Consider the following 23,183-nt stretch of genomic DNA (forward strand, 5'->3'; position numbering starts at 1 on the left):
TTATTGTATGATTTATTGCACAAACGCTTTCCACATTGCCTTCTAAGTTAAGCCTGACTGCTTGTGCCAAGCTACCAGAGGGTGGGCACAGGATAATTTGGATTTTGTGTGACTTACCCTGACTAGAGTGAGGGTTCTTGCTTGGACAGAGGGTAACCTGACTGCCAACCAAAAACCACATTTCTAACATTGGTGGCAGCGGTGGGATAGGACTTGTATTTGTGCAGTGACATACAGTAGCTAAGTATTTCACTACCTACCCACAGTTGAAGGTCAACTTGATTTTTCATCTTTTTGCTTTTGGTTCTTTGATGTCCTCCTAGATATATTATTGATTTTGGACTTTGATTTTTGGTTTTGCCTGTGATACCTTGCCAGATTGGGAATGGATTCCAGCTTCTCAGAAGACTACGATGTGTCAAACGTTGTACCTGTTGAATCCCTCACTAAGGCTGAGCTGAGGGGGCTTTGCAGAAAATGGGGACTTCCCATGTCAACGAGATCCACTAAGATGGAACTGCTAGATATCTATGTATCCTGGGGAGAAGCACAATGGGCAGAGGAACAGGCAGCAAAGAACCAAAGGAGTCATAGCCCTGAGAATGATTATGAGGAGGAGGACTACTCAGATGAGGAAAGAGAACCAGTGAGAGATGAATGGCTCCTAGCTGAAGAACGGCGGGTGAAAGAGCTAGATGAGTTTATTGAAAGGGCTGAGGCGGCAAGAGCCTTAGCCCTGGAAAAAAAAAGGATTGCAGCTCAGGAGCTGAGCTGTGAAGAGCTGAAACTGGAAGCCGGAAGGGCTGAGTCCAGTTCAGATGGTGGCAGCAAAAACCTTGCATCCAGTACTGCTGAAGAAGGGCACAAGCCCAGAGATGTGGTGCCCAACTTGAAGAAGGGAGTTGACACACCCCAGGCGGTTCAAGAGTATAAGGTAGTTCCCGTTATGCACAGGGGAACTGGCACAGGGAGTCATATTCCTACTGGGGGGAGGGACACTTTACTGGCTCTGGAAGAGAGTGACAGGGAAAAGGGTTCCCCCCTGGTGGATTTCCTGGATATAGAGTGTGGAGACATCCCAGAAGAGTATGGGTTGAGTGTCAGGGACAGTTAGATACTGTCTCACCAGTCTCAGGAGGGTGATGTAGAGTGCTTTTTCAAGGCTGAGTCACTGGATGGTTGGGTAAAAGGTACTGTGGTTAATACATGTGAAGAGCAGAGTGATGTAATTTCTAGAGAGCATATGTCTGGTCCTTATTTTCCAGAGCTACGCCAACACCCCCATTTCTAACAAGAAGGCATTAAGAATGACCTCTGAAATAATGCTCCTGATGACGTCCGGGAGAGAATTCCATAATTTTGGGGTCACAAAAGAGAAAGAGTGGCCATCTGCTCTTGATTTAAAATCATGGTGATAGATAGCAAGTTTTGGTTAGCAAATCAGATGGCTCAGCGGGGATTATACATTTTAATCTTGTCGCAGAGATATGCCAGACCAGAGTGTTGAACAGCTTTGAACGTAATCATGAGGGTTTGGCAGTTAATTCTCTGGTTGATAGGTAGACAGTGGAGGGTTTTCAAGCCCTTCCAAAATCAGTGGCATTTTGAGCTATTCAGGCAACAGCATTCTGGACCCACTGTAATCTGTTAATCAGTTCTTGTGGAGAGCCACGAAGCAGAACATTAGTATAGGCACGGCTTGATGTGATAAGAGCATAAGTAAAGATCTTCTAGGTGTGCTCAGGTAAAAATGTAAAAGTCTTTCTTAAGGATTTCAGCAATGAAAAACAGACACCTGCAGTGGCTTTCAAGATAGTGTGGTGTGGTGTCTAATTTTATCCCTAGGTTTTTGGCCATGGTGATAGGTAACAGAGATCGGCCCAAATCAGTGGGCCATACACAAAGTAGGTCGCATATAGAGGATGAGCCAAAAACTGAGACCTGGGATTTGTCCGAGTTCAAACAGAGACAGCTTTTTATGCATCCACTCAGCTACTGCAGAGAGACAGCCCTGGAAGTTGGTTGTGACCTTATCATCCAGGCAAAAGAAGGCATACATCAACTGAGAGTCATCTACATAGGACACCACATTGAAGCCTCAAGATTGTACGATGCAAGCGGAGGGGTTATGTAAATGTTAAAAGGAATGGAGCTGTGGCCTGACCCTCGTGGTACTCTGCAAATGACCTCTCTGAAACTCTGGGTAAAGGGGGCGGAAGGTGGACTGCTTGCTTTCAGTTAGAGAGAAAGGAACTTAGCCATTCCCAAGCAATGCCCACAACACCAGTGCTTCCCAACCGTTGAAAGTGAATATCATGTGACACCATATCGAAAGCAATGCACCAGGAGATTTTAAGAACAAATGCATAAAATGAACTTGGGATTTTTCAGACCTAAGCTGAATCTGGTGAAAACATTTTTCATGGCTGTGGTGGAGGGAAAAGGGTGTTTCAGAGAGTTGAGACTTGAAATCTGAGAGACCTACCTTCTTTAGATGTAGTTGTGCTTGGTGAGTTGGGACATATGGAGCTTCAGTTAAGACTCATTCAGGCTTCTAAGTTGACTAGTACCTTAGGAAGAGGAAATTATTAGCTATATCTAATAGATCATTTGCATGTAACAACCTATAGGCTATGTAAATTACTTATGAACTATATACATTGATCTTTCTTTAACCACTCTAAGATACACATGTTTAGAATGAGTTGGGCCACCTAATCATGTGCACTTTGCAACTTGTGGATGGGTTGACTAGCAGGCCAGTGTAGGTGGCATTGCAGTAATGAAGTCTAGAAACCGCTGCTGACAGTACAATTGCAATGTTGATGGTCGGCATTAATGTTTAAACCTTCCAATGATTTTGCAATCACATACATTTTGTTCTTTATCCTTGAGGAGCAAATCATTTTCCCAATGGAGAAATTCCAACACCACACCCCCAACAAATGTGGGGGTTGTCAGTTTCCCTTACCATCCTGGAAATGTTTATCAATATCCACAAATGTACGTTTGTGAATGTTCCCAAACTCCTAAGGCACAACATACCTTGAAACTTCCACTTCCCACCCCTAAAGGGGGATTTTCAACTGCAGATTTCTTCGTACTCACAGTGGAAAAATATGCAATAGTAAATCTAGTCACTCTGGCTGATTAATATTTTTATGAATATTAGCTCTTTAACCGGACTCTTGACACACCTCACAAAACATTTCTAATCATTAAGAACAGCAGCCAGGCTCGTCCTCGACCTTCCAAGAAGGAAACACATATCCCCACTCCTCCGGGACCTCCACTGGCTCCCCATTCAAATATTATGCCAATTCAAGCTGCTGGCTCACACCTACAAAGCCCCCCACAACCAAGGACCAACTTGCCTCAACCACTGTCTAAACATTCATCACCCTACCAGACACCTTAGCTCTGCCTTTCTCTACCTCACCCACACACCTGCAGCCTCTGCAGCCTCAGGAGCAACTACAGAGGATGTGCCTTCTCCTACCTGGCAGCAAAACTTTGGAACAATCTCCCTTTCCACCTAAGGACCTCTCATTCCATCCAGGATTTCAGAAGGTTGCTCAAGACCTGGTTCTTCAACTGAGTCCTCCGACTAATTCACACACAGCTGGCATGGCACCTAGATCCCCTAATGGGTGATAAATGTGCCCAACAAATCCATTGATTGATTGATAAATTGATTTAGTGAACATTCACGGTACATCACATCCATACCCCCTTGACTAGTCACTTCCCAAATCCTACCCGGATCACCACCCTCAGTCATTCTCCACCTACTATTCAGACACTAACACCGTGCCATCCTTGATTCCTTTCAAAAGTAATTTAGACCTGCCTGCTCTATTTTAGATTTTAAACGATCGTTCACGGTGCTTCTGTGAGAAGGGTTACCTAATCTATCTGAAAATAATATATATCTATAAATTCCTTGAAATACCTAAGCAATGATAAAGTTAACATAATTCAATGATAATTCAATACCATACATTAAATAATGTATATATACTGGAAATTGTGGTTCTAAAATTATCTGAAAGAGAGCTTAAATCTAGTTTGCCAAGAATTATTTCATTGTGCTACAATGCATATTATAAAGTTGAAATATATGTATGCAGGAAACCACAACATATAAATATTCTATCATTTAGCTGCAGACTGCTAAATCACAAAGCTGGACTCTAAAGAGAGGAATTACAGATATCCAGAGGTTTCTGAAATGCCATTCATTAATTATGTGGCAGAGACAGGGGCATCGTACGTTGTAAAATGAGCAGATTAGTTATGTGTGTACGGAATGTATCAAATATATAAATATCTTATAACTGCTGAAATGTTTTTAAACATTAAAGGACATATTAAGGAACAGTGACACTGTACACACTTTTCTTATGCCCTTTTGCACCCCCTACAGCCACCATGTGCGTGCCGTATTTAAAATATGGCACACCTTGGCGCAGGGTAGGGGGCAATAGCGTAATTTTTCTTTACACTGTTGATGTGCTCTGTAGGAGTAGCGCCAAAATTGTGGCGCTACGCATGTAGGGTTCATAGGGGCACATTGTATTCAATGGAAGGCCCCTTATTAACGACTGCTCTGAGCAGGCGTTGAAAGTGCTGAAAAAATGACGCAAGGAAATCTATCAGATTTCCTTGTGTAATTTTTTCAGCCCCCCTAATGGGAGAACGCCCCCTTGCATACATTATGCCTGGCACAGGAATAATGTAGCGCAAAGGGTTACAAAGAGGTGAAATGGATGCATTGTGCCACTTTCTAAATATGGTGCAGCATTGTTGGCCTTCTAACGCCACATTAGCGTAAAAAATGGTGCTAATGTGGAGTTAGAATGGCACTAGGAGCTCTCAAATATGCACCTAAAAGTCTGCAAATATGATTTCTCATAGATGAGGATTAGAAAACATACAACGGTTATCCAATGAACTGACCTATATGGTCATGTAATGTTAACGATAGGGAGCAACTCTGTGGTTATAATTTTGAGAATAGCAACTAGACAGATTGTATACCTTATTTTTGTTAATGTGCTGGAAGCAAACAAATAAAATGGATAGTAAAAAATGAATACTACTACTCTGTACTGTAATGATTGTTAAATAAAAGCGAACCTTTAAATGGTTGAAAACATTTTAAAGGCAAGCAATTGACAAATGCCAACGTAATCATACAACACTGACATTGACACTGTATTGAGTGTGAGTCTAATTAGGTAGAGGGCTACTGATCTTACAACGTTAAAGAAACCGTTTGGTGGTAACAGTGAACAGCAAACAACACACATGAAGCTGTGCACACACCTGATTCTGTTTTGAACTGAACTACGGCTATCCAACTTGACTGTTCACACTTTTTTCAAGGAAATGAATGGATGTGAATGATATAAAATACCTCCATGTTAGACTTGACATCATTAGTGTGGTATTGCCTTCAATACTCCTGTTTGCTAAATTCACTTTTGTCTACTTTAGGACTCTGTGCACTTTACTACTGCTAACCAGTGCAAAAGCGATTATGCAGTCTCCTCTTAACATGGTAAAATTAGCCTACACCTAATTGGTACATTTAATTTACTTGTACGTCGCTAGTAAAGTGCACTACATGTAATTTATAGTGGGCCTGCAGCACTGATTGTGCCACCCACCAAAGCAGCCTTTTAGATCATGTTGCAGGCCTTCAACTGCTGCTTGTAGCCTTTTGCCGGGTGGCCTAAACTTTCCTCTTTAATACTTATGAGCCACACCTAAGGTGTGCCCTAAAGGCTCATAGGGCAGTGTGGATTGTATTTAAAAAAGTAAGACATGTGTTTATGTTTTACATGACTTGGCATTCAAACACTCCGAAAGTCGTTTTTCACTGTCGTGAGTCCCAGCTTTTATATTGACTAACAATGCGTTACCTTAGTACAGTGTTAATGTTTGATTGAGAACCGATGGTCGACAAGTCCCACCCCTTTCTCTCATCAGTAAAAAGGTCTCAAACACACAGGCAAAGGCAAAGAAAGACTGTATTCTTTCTTGCAGAACCATTCACAGACAATTGACCCAGGATACTGACAGCAGACAGAAATGGTTTGGACAAGAAAATGGAAAATCTCTAAAAGTGGAATTTTCAAAATTCTAAATTAAAATCCCACTGCACTATTATAGAACATTTAAAATTACAAATAATTTTAGTGTAAACAGAGCTGATTCGTCAGTTTCTTGTAATGAGGCCCTTAGCCCATGAGAGGAGCACCTACCCCCATTGCCTGATGGAAAGGGGTCTGCCCGCATCTGCTGCTTTGGCTGTAGAGACAGGGCCAGGGTCAGCAATGAAATGGCATGCAGCATGGATGGGATCCTTGATTGAATGACCTCCCTGTTGTTCCTTGGACTACACTGTGTTTTTATAAGAAAATATATTTTAAGTGCAAAAGCCGGGCTTGGGCAAGTGCCTGAGTGTTGGACTGATTGCAAAATCTTGTGGCCACAATTACTATCTGGATTACCATGTACTAGGGTTCGTCAAGCTTGAGCAGGGGTACATGGTGAAATGTCGTGCACAAAATAGGAATAACAATGCTTTAACAGAATAACAAAGTTATAGCTGATTAGAAAATAAAAACATCCCCACTCTGATGGGGACCAGAAGTCTCGATCTGACTATGCCAGGACATGCTTTCCTTCAGATTCAGTTGAGGTCAGCTTAGGGGGGCAGTTTGGACCCATTCAAGGACCAATGATGTAAGCTAGTGATGAATGAAAGGGTTCTAAAGATTTTGTCAGGGAGCTATACAATAACTTCTTCTTCAATTCCTCTGGGTTCTCATTTCGTCCATATCACATGGCCCACAATTTCCCTATTAAGCTCTTCTAAAAGAGCACATTGCTGAATTGGTTATGAAGAGGGCTAGTCTCTCTGTTTTACTTCAAAAGAGCAGTTGGTGTAATATTCTACTGACTTCCTAGTGAGGAAGACATCGGGGATTACAGAGTGGTTATAGTCCTTAAGGAAATAAACAATTTCATATTAACCTCACATTTCAAAATTAATACCCTGCAATAACCATCTTAGGAGGAGAACTGGATCAGATCTGCAAGATGCATTGATATACATCCTGATCATTACCTCATGTCAGCTATGCTACATATTTGCTGTGATCTAAACAAAAAAGTGATGGGTGGAATACTTGAATTAATCTCAGACACTGGTAATCACTCGAGCTGCATCGTAGTCCATCGTTATTTTGCAGTAAAAAGGGTGGACTGGGATGCGGCTGTGAGCAATTGCGAGCGGCTCAGGTTATTTCAAGCATTCCATCCATCACCTTGTTGTTATTGCAGTTGCTGCACCAAGTGCGATGGGAATGCCCAGATGTCAGTCCTGTTCTCATTGTGCCACTGGAACCAAGCTATACCTAGCTGATGAACCCTAACAAGGGTGAAACTGGTCCTAGTTTGCGTGTGTTCAGTTTCAGGGAGAACCTGGCCTGTGGATTAGGCTGCACTGTTCCCAGTGTCACAGGTTCAAGACTTATTTGCATCTGGCTGGGTCCCAACTGAGGTGGCATCGTCAATGAAAAACAGTGTACTGGGAGGTGGCTCAAGCAGTTGCCAGTGGTTGAGATTAATTGAAGCATTCCATTCATCACCTTGCTGTTGCAGATTTTCTGTGGGTCTACCATTAGAATTACTTCCATGTGGCCTCAACATGGTTCCAAAAGTCTTCACAAACGTCCTGGCTCCAGTTATGACTATTCCTCACAGTAAATCAGGATACGTCTATACCTGGAAAATTTGCTGATTTTGTCCTCATCCTAGGCTTTGTAGTCTGCACACTTTACCACTTCTAACAAGTGCTAAAGTGCATGCACTCTCTGCTTAAAACATGGTAACATTAGCTTATCCACAATTGGCATATTTAACTTACATATAGGCCCCTAGTAAAGTGCACTACATGTGCCTAGGGCCTGTAAATTAAATGCTACTAGTGGGCCTGCAGCACCTACTGCGCCACCCAACATGTCTCAGACTTGCAATTGCAGAGCTTATGTGTGCAGTTTTAACCTGCTATGTCAACCTGACAAGTTAATCTCTGTGCCTGTCCCATACCTTCCTTTTTAATACATGTGTCATCCCAACTGGAGGCCCTAGACAACACAAAGGCAGGGTGCAGTGTATTTAAAAAGTAGGACATATGCTTTTACATTTTACATGTCCTAGTAGTGAAAAATTCTTAAATTCATTTTTTACTACTGTATGCCTATCTCTGCCATAGGATGACATTGTGCTTGCCTTATTACATTAGTGACATTTCTAATTGGGAAGAGATGGAACCCCTAAGTTTGGTGTCTTTGGAATCACGATTTAAAATCACAACTTATGGTGCAGTCAGATTTTAAGTCTTAGGGCCAGATGTATACTTTTTCACGCGAAACTGCGTTAGCGCAATTTTGCTTGAAAAATGTATACCGCTGGCTAACGCCATTACAAGATGCTGGCCGGGTGATATATTTATGGAATGGCCCTAGCCGGCGCTAATGCCCTGTTAGCGTCCTTGGAAAAGACGCTGGAAGGGCAAGGGAGGCATAGGGGAAACCGGGGCTTGTGGGACGAATTATGGAGCTACACTGTTTGGAGGCAGAATAATTGCCTCTAAGCAGTGTAGCGCCATTTCCTGGCGCACAACCCCGATGGACATGGCTCCTGTCTTAGTAGGTCTTGCATGGCCCCTTTATCTGGCCCACATTCCATCATGGTCGGCCTGATCTCTTGACTTTGTCCCCGTCCAGCGGAACCAGATAGCTCCGGTTAGCTCATTATGCTTTTAAGCACAGCATTTCAGTTTATTCTTTAAAGATTAAAATATTGAGTTCTACTATTAGGATTTTTGTCATTTTGGTTGTGTTTTGTTCATTAAATGCGGCTGTATTTTACTATCCAGGGGTGGTATCTTTTTGTTTGGTATTTTAGCTGTTTTACTGTTTAAAGAGTTGCAGAAATACTTTACACATTGCCTCTTACGTTAAGCCTGTCGGCTCTGTGCCAAGCTACTAGGGAGCTTTTTGACCATTCTGGCCCAGTACCATCTTCAGTGCACAAAGAGGCTAACGTATATTATATCCCTCCTTTTTATAGATGTAGGCATAGTATGTTTACCAGAAGCAAGAAATTGTTTCAGCTAAAATAATTTGTTAACAAAGAACAATGAACATCAGCTTGGAGTAGTAGTAAGTAGATCAGGAAAAACAAAACGATTATTTAACAAAATGTGTTTATTTCTCTAGGTTTTTTTTGTGCTCCTCCATATTTTATCTTTTACAGGCAGCTACTTTAACAAATAGTGACAATTTAATGCTTTATTCTATTTTAGTTGTGCTTCTAAGAAAATCTTCCTATTTTTACTGGAGGGATTTGAATATGAGCTATCTTTCGATGCCTTGAAGTTACAATAGTCAGCAGTTCATATTTTAAAGTAAGCATTTGCAGTTTTTCTACTATGTAAAATCTCGTGATTTGGTTAATCAGGGATGCTAATTTATTGAAAACTGGACTGAGGGAACTGTATCATCCTTTAAGCCTTCTTCTGATGTTGTCCTCTCTTCAGAACCCTCCCCCCCGTAAGATTTTGGGCAAGAAGGATGAACGGATTCTTTCCATGACAGTTTGCTTTTAGTAGCAGTAATAACAGACTTTAGATTAGGTAGACTGGGTTGTCTTCTCTACCAGTTCCCTTAAAAGAGTCTTTTTGTGGACATGATTCTTCTAAGATCAGATCCAAGTTTTATCCTCAAGGCTAATTCTTCCTTCCATACAAATCAAGAGAGTGCACTTCCAGGTCCTTCTCTCAGTCCTGATGACAATTCCACGTTGCAGTATTTATTATGGCACAAACGGTATAAATGTACTTTGATAGAGTACACAAGTACTCAGACAGTTTCTCAAGGTTTGTCTGGGTAGGAGGAGATACAGGTTATCCTATGCCAAGGTAACACTCTGTATTAAATCAGTAGTTTCTTCAAACTACCAGTATTCAGATGTGGTGTTTCTGGAGCCAATTCAAGTTAGGTCAAACAGAGGGGTGTGGGCCCCCTGAGCTAAGTGGGCTATGGAGTCACTGACTGACATCTATAGAGCAGCAACATAGGCTTCCTATTCGACCTTCCTTTCTCACTATAAACTAGGTCTGGTTCAAGTGAATGAAATTATATTTGGAACTGGTAACTTTTCAAAATCAAGTATTACTTAGAAACCTGGCAATATTTATGTTGCAACTACAATTTTCTTCTGTTGTATTTACCTGTTTACAGAAGTGTGACTAATAACATTCTTTTGCATATTTAGCAGCACTTCTGTCTTGGGGTGATAAAGTAAGCATGCTTGGTTGTAATAATGAATAGGATGAGGAGAGAGATGAGGAGGTAACAGCTGGTTTTCTTATTAGTAATCTTCATTACTTTGATCCTCTCCTCATCATTCCATAGCTTACATTCACCCCTTCCTTTAGCTGTTCATCATTGCTGTTTTCCTGAGCTCTAAAGCACACCAAACGTGAGTAGGGTAAGGGGTGTCAGGAGCTAAAGAAACATCCACAGCTCAATATAGTATGTAATTGGACAGGCAAGAAAGAATTGGAGTAATGAAGAATATAGGTACTTAATCAAGAAGGTACATGGTAATAATAACTCTACCTACTGCCACTGCTGACGTATATTTCTATACAGGTGGCCATTCTAGTGGTAGCATCATGGTTGGAAAATGAGGTGAAGAGGTCTGAATACCTCGAACAATGCCATATACTAGAGCAGTAGTGATGGGCCATTCAGCAGAGCACTTTTAAGGGAGACTGGCACCAAACCTCTAATTGACAGTAGTAGAAGATGGGAACTGTGATGTAAGGGCTTAGCCACATAAATGAAAATGCAAACAGGTGATGAGATTTAATCTGGATAGATGAGTTGCATGCGAATGTTCAGTTTGATGTGTGTATGGAAGTCTCGTCAGGTATCGTAGAGAAGGTGCCCAGAGCATATGCTGTGTTATGAAACTTCACAACACCTTGCCACTATCCATGAGGCACTAAAGGGCCTATTTATGAGAATGTGGCACATCACAGGGAAAGGGCAGGAATGTGCAGTATTTCGTGTAATTGGTGCGTTCCTGCATAAAAACAATCGTGGGAGGAATATTCCTCTTTCTATGTGTGCTGAAAATGCATCACACATAGAATGTTGAAGTAACAAGGAGAAATACAGATATTTCTCCATGATATGCCAGCCCTGAGATGACATACGTTTTTGGTGCTTTCCAGGTCTACCAGAATACAATGCCCTTGGTACGCCTTCCCAGGGCAGAGTAAAGCAATGCAGTGATTTGCACTGCTTTGTGTTACTCCACATTTATGGAGGCCTTGAGTGGCTTCATAAATCACATGTAATATTTGCTTTGCTCATGTACCACGTTGCGTGGTGCATACACAACACAAGCCAACACATAAATGTGCCTCTAAGTGTATGTCCATTCTCAACCGAATTTTCAAAAACACTCACAGGTCTCTCAGTTCATAGTTTCCATGCACCATGAAATATCACATTCTCATCATTCTCTCACCATTTCTCTCATTTCATTGCTATTTGAAATGGAATATCCTCCAACGGTAGAGTAGTCAAACATGGAAATGACCTTTACTTCAGAGTGGACTTTGCATTTGGCACACAGATCAGCCACACTATAATATGTGCCTGAACCTCGACCTGCACTATTTATTTGTAGTATTCAAACATGGAAGATGCTGACACTTTCCTATAAACATGCTCAACTCTGGGTGTGCCTTTACAGCAAACAAAGTTACTGTGCACAATATATGATATTGGTATTTACATGTAACCATGTAGACTTTTCATGCATGCACACTCAAAAGTTCCATTGCACATGCACACAGGTCTAAAATCTAAATGTGCTTCCATCTAGTATTCAGGGATTGTAACGTGTGCTTTTACTAGTACAATGAAGCAGCAGCTCACTAATATTATTGCAAACAATCTGTGTCACTCCCTACCTCACATTCCTCATATTTGAGGTTGTGTTTCAATCTAAAGAAAACAAAAATTATGGATGTTGCATGGTGTTGAAAACCATAAACACAACCTTTTTTCTACAAAATTACTGCAATACACGTCTACACATTACCTTTACTCACATGACATTAAAGGAAAACCGTATTTAAAACCATCTGTGTTTGATAATCTTCATGGTCATCAGGACAGGACTTTGTCCACGCCTTAAAAAGTCTCTGACCAGAAGAATAGTATTACAACAAACAAGAACAATCCCTAAGCCATTGCGAACCTGAGTGTATAATTACATAAAAGATCCATGACTCACGTGGATCTTATTTAAAAATGCATTGTATTTGGCAGGAAAATAACTGCTTATATCCAATGTATAGGAACAATTAACCTGCATAGACTTTAGGGGAGAAAATAAGTTATTAACAATCAAGAATAACCCATATCCACAATTACAGTTCAGTTTTCAGGTGTAATTGTACATAGAAAAAGCATGAGCAAATAGTGAAAGCTTAGTATGTGTTTATGTTGACACACAACTTCAGCCCTTTATCTTATTGGTCTATGTACACTTGAATGTCTCTAAATGCAGCCAATCTATAAGTTTGTGTGTGGCATTTTGTTGATGGCAACTCGACCTAGTTTGAATTGCAGCGGTCGCATACATGATAATTAGACACCTACCTCATTGGAGTAGCCACATGCTCAAGACTGTGGTCCTCTGGAGCACATATTTAAGATGTATCAGACCAAAACCAAAGGATAATATTACTTCATCAATGAGTCATGAAACTCCCCTTGAGTGGCCAAACTCCAGTACTGGATTCACACTAAGAGACAGTTAAGACTACAGTTTTCCCACTTGCCCTGCTAGATGAGTAGCAGGATTGTCTGCACATTTCAGGTTATTGCTACCTGCACCAGCCTGGGAATCCTGAATTTAGATGACGGAATACTGAGGCAGCATAATCATGAAGCCATCTCGGGCCTCTTTAATCCATTTACATCCACTAACTGCCCCTTCTGCTCACTGCTGCATCTTTCTGCTTTCTCCCTTTATGGCGTTTTTTTCATTTTTCTCTTCCTCCATCTTTCCCACATATGTCTTATGCTCAAAGTAAATGCTTAAGGCAGGAAAATAAGGGGCATAACCTAGATAATTGGCACTGCACACAGTGCAACGCCAATTTTCTTGCACCCCTTAACGCCCCCCTACTGCCATCATGTGTGCGCCATGGCGGTAGTTAGGGGACTAGTGCCAGAATGTTTTCAGGATTAGAGTAAAAAAAATGTATGCTAATCCTGCAAAGCCCATAGAGGCCCTTTGTAATCAATGGTGTGCCCCTTTAAACGCCTGCTCTGAGCAGGCATTAAAAGTGCTGTAAAAAAAAAAAATTGTCCCACCCCCCAATGGGGGACTGCCACCTTTGTATACATTATGCCTGGCACAGGCATAATGTAGCGCAAAGGGTTACAAAGTGGAACATTGCATGCATTGCACCACTTTCTAAATTTGGCATGGGGATTTTGGCCTCATTAGGCCACAGTAGTGTAAAACAAATGACGCTAATGTGGCACAAGGAGGCACTAGGGGCTCTTAAACATGCCCCTATATTTTTTCTTATTTTTCTGTTAGTTTAGTGTTTAGTCTTTCATAGGGTATTCAAAAGTTTCCTGCAAAGGCTTAATGCACTGCTCTCTCTCTTTGCTTGAAATCATTTCTCACAGCAAATTTCCAGATACAGTCATTAATTGCTTTTAGTTCCAATAACTATGCATATTTAAGAAAAGTGTCACTGCACACAGTGCAACACCACCTTTCTTGGCCTCTTAGTGCCCCCTAACACCACCATGTGTGCGGCAGATTTAAAATACGGTGCACCATGGCAGTAGTTAGGGGACTAGCATCAGAATTTTTTACGCTAGTCTGGCACTTTGCAGGATTAGCGGCAAAAATGTTGACGCTAATCCTACAAAGCACCCAGAGGCCCATTGTAAACAATGGAAGCCTCCTTTTAACGCCTACTCTGAAAAAAACCGCAAGGAAATCTCTTAGAATTCCCCCTTTGCATACATTATGCTTGATGCAAGCATAATCTAGCATAAAGGGTCACAAAGTGGCGCAATGCACCACTTTGTAAATATGGTGTGGTCTATTTGGCCTTCTAACGCCACATTAGCATCAACAATTGATGCTAATGTGGCATTATAATGGGGCTAGAGGCTCTTAAATATGTGCCTCAGTGCCGTCCCACACAAATAAGTGCTGGCGTCACTCACTGGGAACCACTGGTTCAAATTAAGCACTGGACAGGATACTTTTGCAATCGCCAGTGCAACAATATGACACTTGACTACTGCTGTTTGATCAATCAGATTAATCACAGTAGTGGCGTGATGAATAGCTAATGGAGAAACAGTTATACTACATATGCAACCAGTGATTTTTGCTTTGGAAAAGATTATGTTTTTGCATGTTTTTATTGCAGATACTAAATAAAATAGACGCAAAAGAGGTAGTTCCCATTCTAAATGCACCCTGTACGTGCCATAGCCTAATTATTCACAGTATAAACCAAATAAATGCAAGCCTTACCTCATTTTGTAAATCTCTTATCATTTTGCTTTTCCTTTCCATTTCGGTCTTTAAAAAATTGATCTGGAAAAAAAAAATGCTGGTTACTTTTTTAAGAAAGAAAAAACTAAACTGTAAATTGAATATTTGCATTTCAAACTACAACAAAATGCAAAAATCCTGAGATAACGATGTTAATTTAGATAAATGAATTGAACACTGAAAAATGTCATGTTCTTCCTCTGTTCTGTCTCTTTAATTTACTGATATTTAGCACATTTCCTGTCTTGTCATAGGTTTAAAGAACCAATAATTGGATTACTACGAAGAAGACATATTTGTATAATTAAAAAAACAAAATTCTTAGGTCCAGAGATTCTGTAGCTGTAACTTTACGACTTGTAAGTCCCACTGAGAATCAGGCTTTTCCTTTTTATTAGGTTTTTTGTATGGATATTACTGGCTTTGAAAGAACGTCCCTTTCCATGAATCCCTTACTGTAAGAAATACAGAAGCTTATAAATGCTTCAATATTTCATGACAAAAAAGAAAACAACAGAAAAAAAGCATTTCAAAGTTATCGATGACTAATGTTTTTCAAATAAGTTAAATCAATAGTTATCTCATCTCACTTCCTCGTCACAGTCCTTACACAGTGAGCAACTAATTCCCCCACCAGATGTATCATCAAACTTACAGAGTACTAGATTCCCATCACTCCAACAACGTACCCTTCCAGTATGAAACCTATGCTAGACTCACGGTCACCCCTGCGCAAAGGTGCGTGTGTGGTGTGCAGCAGCTACAATCTGCACCAGCACTAGGGAAACGGGAGGAGAGAGCCATATCTCTGTACATATGGCTCTTTCCTGCTCCCTTCCTGTAACACAACGCACAGCAGCATTTTTGGGATTGCTTGTTAAATATATGAAGAGAGCAGCAGTAGGGATGTATTTTCTTGTCCGTAGCAGGACAGGTCTTGCACTGATATTGGATATGTGGAATCGAGAATCAATCACTCTCACGATGCGGTAAACACTGTGATTGGTTGCTCCTCAAAGCAATCATTTCCAGAACATACAAGGCAGCAGTGTGCCTTCGAATTTAGGGCCTGATGTGTACTTTTTTAGTGCTGCATTTGCGTAATTTTTTCACACAAAAGCGGCGCAAACGTACAAATTAGAATTGAATTTTGAAAGTTTGCGCTGCTTTTGTGTAAATAAATGATGCAAATGCGACGCTAAAAAAGTATAGATCGGGCCCTTAGCGCCTATATTGTAGCCTGGCATCCCTAGTTCTATAATAGCTTTTAATGGATTTGTTTAGTGACACTTGGTTAGTCATAGCCAGAATTATCCAAGCATGTAAGAGTTGAATAAGAAGGTCGGGCCAAAACACAAAATGTGTTTAGTGTCATTAATTGTCACCTGTAAGATGTGAAACATCACTAAATCAGGACACTCCTCTCTGTCATGATAATACTGATTTTTAAACAGCCAACTATCCCCTGACTTGAGCGGCTTAGAAGTACGACTGCATCCTTCAGTTCTGTTATCTTGAGCTGAGAGACAATCACATAGAAGGACACTCAGCTCAGTCCTTGACAGCACAGCTGACACCACGTCCTGGTCTGAATGGTGCTCAGGCAGACGGAGCTGGTTGAAGAATAAAATGTGGCATTTCTTCGCCGTGCATTATTAGGACAACGAGCCCAGGGACCAGCAATGCGATTAAGTGCATTGTGATGGTAAGTAGAATGAAGACAATACAAAAAAGTATGATATTTCTTTTACTTTTATGACGAACTTTCATATATCTATTCTAAGCATTTGACTGGCTCTGCATAACGATTTCACATTGTGAGACATTTGGGTTCCGTAAATGTACAACATACATAGGTTTGCATTCCAGACACGTGTACCCATATATGCAATGGAAAATTCAAAGGTACTACTCCTAGAAATCTATGGCCCATATTTATACTTTTTTAGCGCCGCATTTGCGCCGCTTTTTGATGCAAAAGTGGTGCAAACTTACAAAATGCAATTGTATTTTGTAAGGGGCATATTTATACTCTGCTTGCGGTGGATTTGCAGCATTTTTTTAATGCAAATTTGGTGCAAACCTAACACCATATTTATACTTTGACGCTAGACCCCGCTAACGTCAAAATATCTCAGTGTGCGTCATTTTCAAGATGCGTAAAACCGCCTTGCGTTAATGACATGCAAGGTAGGCGTTCCCGTCCAAAAAGTGACTTAAACACCTGTGCGCCATATTTATCCAACCGCGCAATAATGCCACACGGCTGGGAGGCGGAGTCAAAAAATGGCGCACATCCTGATTTGCATCAAAAATTAACGCCTGGGTCAGGGCAGGTGTTAAAATGGGGCAAACACACCACTACTTAAGGAAAACTCACAGAAGCAGCAGTAGAGCTCCCAAAGGAAGACATGGAGGTGCTATTCATCCAGCATGCATGAAGACGCAGAGCACAGGAGCAACAGCAGCTGCTTCCACCACACCAGCAGGGACTCCAAAGGCAACGCAGAAGGCAGGAGAGGATATTCAGGACCAGGACAACCCTGTAGGGCCTCAGGGAACATGACATCATCCAGAGGTACAGACTAAACTGGCAAGCTATACAGCAGCTGCTGCGCCACATTGAGCAACAGTTGGCACCCAGTTTGCAGATACCCAACATCATTCCACCAGAGACCAAGCTGCTAGCTGTCCTCTACATGTTGGCAAGTGGTTCTTTTCAAACCACTGGTACCCTGGTTGCCGGGATCTCACAGTCCTCAATCTCTGCCTTCCTACCCAAGGTACTGGATGCCATCATCTCCCTCACACCCGCCACACCAGCTTCCCCAACACACAGCAGAAGCAGCAGGAGACCAAACAGGGCTTATACCAAATCAATGGCTTCCCACACATGCTTGGTGCCATTGACTGCACACATGTACGGATTGTGCCACCTGCTGCAACCAAGCATCTATACCGCAACAGGAAGCATACGCACTCCATCAATGTGCAGGCCATTGTGGATCACCGAGGATAGATCACCAACATTGTGTTAAAGTATCCTGGGAGTGTATATGATTCATTCATCTTCTGCCACAGCACCATCAATCACCACTTCCAGGATGGACAATATGGAAATGGCCTTCTTGTTGAAACCTAGTTATATACACACAGCACAGCAACCCTGTAGGACATACAACACATACACCACTACATGGATACGTGGCCAGGAATACACTGAGGTTGTGACACTGCTAGTCATGTTTGATATCCTGACCCAATGGGATACACACCTATGGACAAATGACAGATGCAAATAACAACAGATGTCACTCCAGAGCCACAAGGGACCAATTTAAAACCACACACTGACAATGACATGGCCCTAACTGGCAGTACAACTTGGAAGATGAATCTTCCAATATCACATCAATAACACTCAATCACACACCCTTCCAAGCCATATGTACTGTGTAAGGGGGTGTAATGTGTTTCGTAGCACGTCAAACACCATGAGACATATAGCATGATGATGATGACTCTCATGAAGGTGACATGGAATCAATGAGGCAGTACCAACCTTCTCACATCACTCCTGGGGTGACATTCCCCCCTAGCAATAAGGAAGTGGACTGTGCTATAAACATCATATTGATGTGACAATAATGCAAAGTGCACATTGCTACACATACGGATTGAGGCAATTACACATATACACAACAGATGTACAGGCACATGGACCTTCTGACACTTAAACCTTCACCCCCACAACCAAGTTAACCAGCTTACCTGGAACAGGTTCAGTAGTATAGGTACACGTTTGCACATGAGCCAACTCGGTGAGGGCACAAAAATAGGTTTGAATAGAACGTGTCACACATGGGAGATTTGTGCATTGTTAAATATGAACACTTAAGTGCTGCAAACTTATGGAGATGTGCTGTACATTGTCACCTAGCCAAATCAAAGGGCCTCACTGTTGTTTTTCACATGCTAGTACATATGTTGATTTGGATGGGATGTTCAGGCCATATAGTGCAACTGTGTTACCATCACAGTGGAATCGATTGTGTGTGTGTGGAAGTATCATGTCACCTCCAGTGAAGGCACATGGACACTTCTTTCACATGACATAATGCATGGGAGATACACAATGAACTGCAAGTTTACAAATATACCGCTGATATCCGGTCAATCAGCCAAACACCAGTTCAGATAAATAAACAACCCAATGCTGAAAGAACATCCTAGAAGCCTAGGATTCCACACAATAACACAAACACAGATGAGTCACAGACGACAAAAGATAACAACTGCCATGCAAAGTGATTATCAAGGTGCAAACAACATCCAAATATTTACACTCATTTTCTCTTTCAGATAATCAGGGTTATGGGATCCAGCCCTGGATCATGACCCCATTTGCCAACCTAAGCACAGCATCAGAGCGCACCTATAATGAGGCACATCAGAGGACACGCACCATAGTAGAGAGGTCTTTTGGCATCCTGAAGTCAAGATTCAGGTGCCTCGACATCACCGGAGGCAGCCTCTTATATTCACCTGAAATGGTCTGCAAGATCATTTTGACCTGTGCCACCCTGCACAACATATGTGTAAGGAGGAACATTTCCATCTATGAACCAGACCCACAAATGCCTGAAGAGGAGGATGCTGTTCGTGAACATGAGGGTGACCATCCAAACAATGCAGCAGGATTGCGTCAGAGACAACACATTGTACAAAACTTATTTTAACTCTAGTCACCATCACCACTTTCTTACCATATGTCATTAAACACCTCACTTCATTACTCAGTCATGCTCTGGGTAATTATTTATGCATCACATGATCCCTATGAATCAAAATCAGAGGTAAGCCTTGTGGAGCATTGCAGAAATACAGATTAGGATACTGAAAAAGCCACATCACATTTGATGTGTATGAATGTACACCCATCATCACACACAGTGGAAATGACATATGTCCTGTCTATTTCATATGTGAAGGCCAAGATCAGAGGACCACAGTTATGACACACATCCATGTTGCCAACATGGATTATTGCAGCACATGACACACAACTAAGACACCATCAATAATAAGGTAATAAAGTGTTTCATACATGAGGCAGTGGATGTGCTATTGCATTGGTAACAGGAATGTCTGACCAGACCCTTGACAGCAGTAACTGTGACATCAGCTATCTTTGCAAGGAGCATGTGTGACAAGGAGACCAATTACGCTGAAAATGGATAGCACGAGTGCCCCAGGTATGACAAGCATTGCTTACAAGACATGCCATGACCGGTCCATCCCAGGTAATAAGTCCTGCCACTGCCATGTTTTCAGTCTCTGCCCACCCTTCTCTAGGGGGCCCTATAAATGGACTATCTTTACCCTGATAACCTTCATCTACACACTCACAGACTCTCATTCTGACTCCTGTACGTTTCCCTCTTCAGTATGGCATGCCATAGTCATAATTCATCAGTCTGCATAGACTTCATGTCCGATAAATGCACTGCCTGGTAGTCGGTAGGACCTGTAATTAGCTGTCCATTGCTTCCCACGTGAAGGGTACTGTTGGCCCTTTGAACTTGATTCTCAAGACCAGGACTTGTGAGAGACTGAAGCTGCACACACCTGTGAGCTCTTCCATTCAGATCAGCCATTTGAACCTGCACTGCCATTGCTGTTGCCTGGAACTGCTTAGAAGCTGACATTTTCTGAATATCCTTGTTGTGCATTGCCGTATAAATCACATGTGTAACAGAGCCCTTGGAGGATTGTGTAACGTTGCAGCCCACAGCACAAATACAGTTTTGCGTTCCCACAGTGTTGTTCCAGCTTTTCCCAGTCAGAGTCTGCTCACTGTGTATTTGCCTTGTTCATGTTTGTTCCTGACAGAGCCTGCACCCTGTTAGCCTGACTGGTTCCTGTCTTTGTGTTAACCATAGAGGTTCACTGTGGCTACATTTGTCTCATAGTTGCTTTCCATGCCCTCTCTTTCCTCCTAGGGTATTGTGTCTGGTAGGTCTACGATGAATCCTTAAATGTATAGTATCGTTTAATCAGTTTACTTATTGTATTATGGTCTGGGACATGTAGTCAACTTGCCTAATCCAGCCCCCATCCCTTGTCTGGGTTTCATGTATTCATGAGTGCCAAACAGTGACAGTGTACTATGGTTGTATGCATGGATTTGGTACGGTGCCTCCAGCACAACAAACAAGGTTTGCTAATGTGTGTGAAAGGATAAAACATATTTGTGCCCTGACGGTCCACACACAGATTCACATTGGCCGCAACCTATTGATGGGGCTTGTGTGGTGACTAGCTGTGAGATTAATCAGCACAGAGGCACTGATGTTCCCTGTTGCAGTGGGAATTTTAGAGGCCACCCTGTGTACAAATGTTGTGATGAAACCTGCCTGTTTCCCATTACTGATCCATAACGTTTTGGAGCACACCAAGGTTGCCCTGTTGTCAGCCTTATAAAAGTTCTGCAATGCCATAGCTAGACTATCCCCATGTGTGTTGTCAATTTATCTTTGGCTTTAGGTCCGTTCTGATTTGAAGGATACTCTGTAAATGCATGGAATGGCTCCACAGACTCATGACTAGACCTGCACGTGACTGTGACGACATGGATGCCAATACTGACACAGGGTACACATGTCCACACACTTGAACTGGACACCTTTGTGCAATGAACCACAGGAAATATGTGAACACATGCAGCATGGTCTGCTGGTCCTCCACTGCCACAGGAGAAACATAGGTCATTTATATGACTCAAACTGTGGTGTACCATAACTTTTTTTGGATTGGTGTTGGGAGTCTGTGTCACAAACACTGTACCTACCTAGCATGTTTAAATGCCTGACTCATGGCTAGTATACAAACAAGTGTCCAAGAAGTGGTTTCCAACATTCCAGTACTTGTGATGGCTTAACCTAATAACATTGCCATTATCAACTGTCATCTATCTATCCTGTGCATAGTTTGTCATGGGAGGTATTTTGTCCCTAAAGTCAGGGAAGTTCACACAGCATAAGATGCTACAGATGTACCTCAATGAATGGCATCTGATGGTTATCCACATTTACAACACATGCATACAAGCACATTATGCAAAGCACATCCTGTGACGTTCACACAGAGGCACAACAACAATTGAAATAGCCAATTCACAGACATAAACACACAGGCAATGAGTAAACGTATTAAGTTGCGTAGCCTTGCTATCCTCTATTGACGCACAACATGCTCAAACTAGGGAATCCTAATTTTTATTCCAAATGTTTGGGTTGCTGTTGCGTCAGTTAGGAGTGCTAATCCGGCACAACAACATGAGTATTATGGTCCGCAGTAGAGTGGTCTGCCACATGTGCCCAAACACTGGAACACACACAGCAAGCCTTAACAGCCTATCTCTGTATAGTTACAGCTTTCATGTACGTTAAACATGTGAAAAATGACACAAACACAGTTAAAGACAGATATTTTGACGCAAAAGCATAAAAAAAGACACATATGCGTCAAAATATGCTGCATATGCATTGAAAAATGATGCCCACAGCCATTATACATCCATTGGTCCCTAGCGGTAATTCCAACACTGAAATTGGTTAGCCATGAAAAATATATTGATCTTCGAATTCGGAGTAATTTTTAAGCATATGCGTAAAAAAATATTGAGGCAAAGCCCATAACAGTCATAAAAGTTTCATGCATCACATTATAAACGTACCGCATTTGAGACAAGAAGTGATGTAATAGGATATCCTGTTTACAGAAATGGTACAATGGGTGTACTTTCACTTTCACTTTGCAGTCTGTGATTCTTCTAGGCTGTGTGGCTGTTTTGAGAGTTGTGTCTGTACAAATTGTGCTTTTGTCTCCTGTGTGCCATTCTAATTGTCATCTGTTGTTTCTGTAATTGTGTCAGTAAATCAGTGTAAGTGTGTGTTTGTTTTTTTTGTGTCTAATTTTGTCTTTGTTCTGTTGGGAGTGTGTAGTGGGTATTGTTAGTTGAGGTATTGTTGGGCTGTTTGTGGGTTATTTAAGTTTCATTTTCCTACCTTCTTTCCCTGTATTTTACTATTTACCCTTCCCTGACCCTATTATGTGTGTCATGTTGGGAAGGCCACGTCTGGGGAGAACGGGTGAGGAGGAGCTGGGGGCTTTAATTTGGCTGGTGTGCCACTTCCTCCTCCTGATGTTAGAGGCTGGTGGCAGGGTGATACAGGTGTATCACACTGAGGCGAGGAGGCTCAGGTGGTCCAAGGTGCTTCTCCATCTGAAGAGAATATTTAACACCCAGTGCAACGACCACCAACTAAAACATCACTGGGCTGACCTTGTGGCCAGAGAGCAAGACCTGCTGGATCACCTGGGTATGGTGATTGGTGGCCCTGTTGGTGAGTACAAATCAGACTAATGTGCACATTTAAATGCTCTGTAGTGACAGTAGCAGATTTGTTGACATGCTGCATGAAATG

At 41.8% G+C, this 23,183-nt stretch overlaps 1 protein-coding gene across 1 annotated transcript in view; it reads right to left on the reverse strand.

Annotated features, from left to right (window-relative positions):
• Window positions 1-23,183, reverse strand: part of LUZP2 (leucine zipper protein 2) — a 1,083,806-nt gene that overhangs the window by 513,843 nt on the left and 546,780 nt on the right. The window contains exon 5 of the mRNA XM_069221952.1: window positions 14,674-14,736. Within this exon, the coding sequence (XP_069078053.1) occupies window positions 14,674-14,736 (63 nt within the window). The remainder of the gene's footprint in view (window positions 1-14,673; window positions 14,737-23,183) is intronic.

The sequence above is a fragment of the Pleurodeles waltl genome, chromosome 3_1, assembly GCF_031143425.1.
Source record: "Pleurodeles waltl isolate 20211129_DDA chromosome 3_1, aPleWal1.hap1.20221129, whole genome shotgun sequence".
NCBI classification, from domain to species: Eukaryota; Metazoa; Chordata; class Amphibia; order Caudata; family Salamandridae; genus Pleurodeles; species Pleurodeles waltl.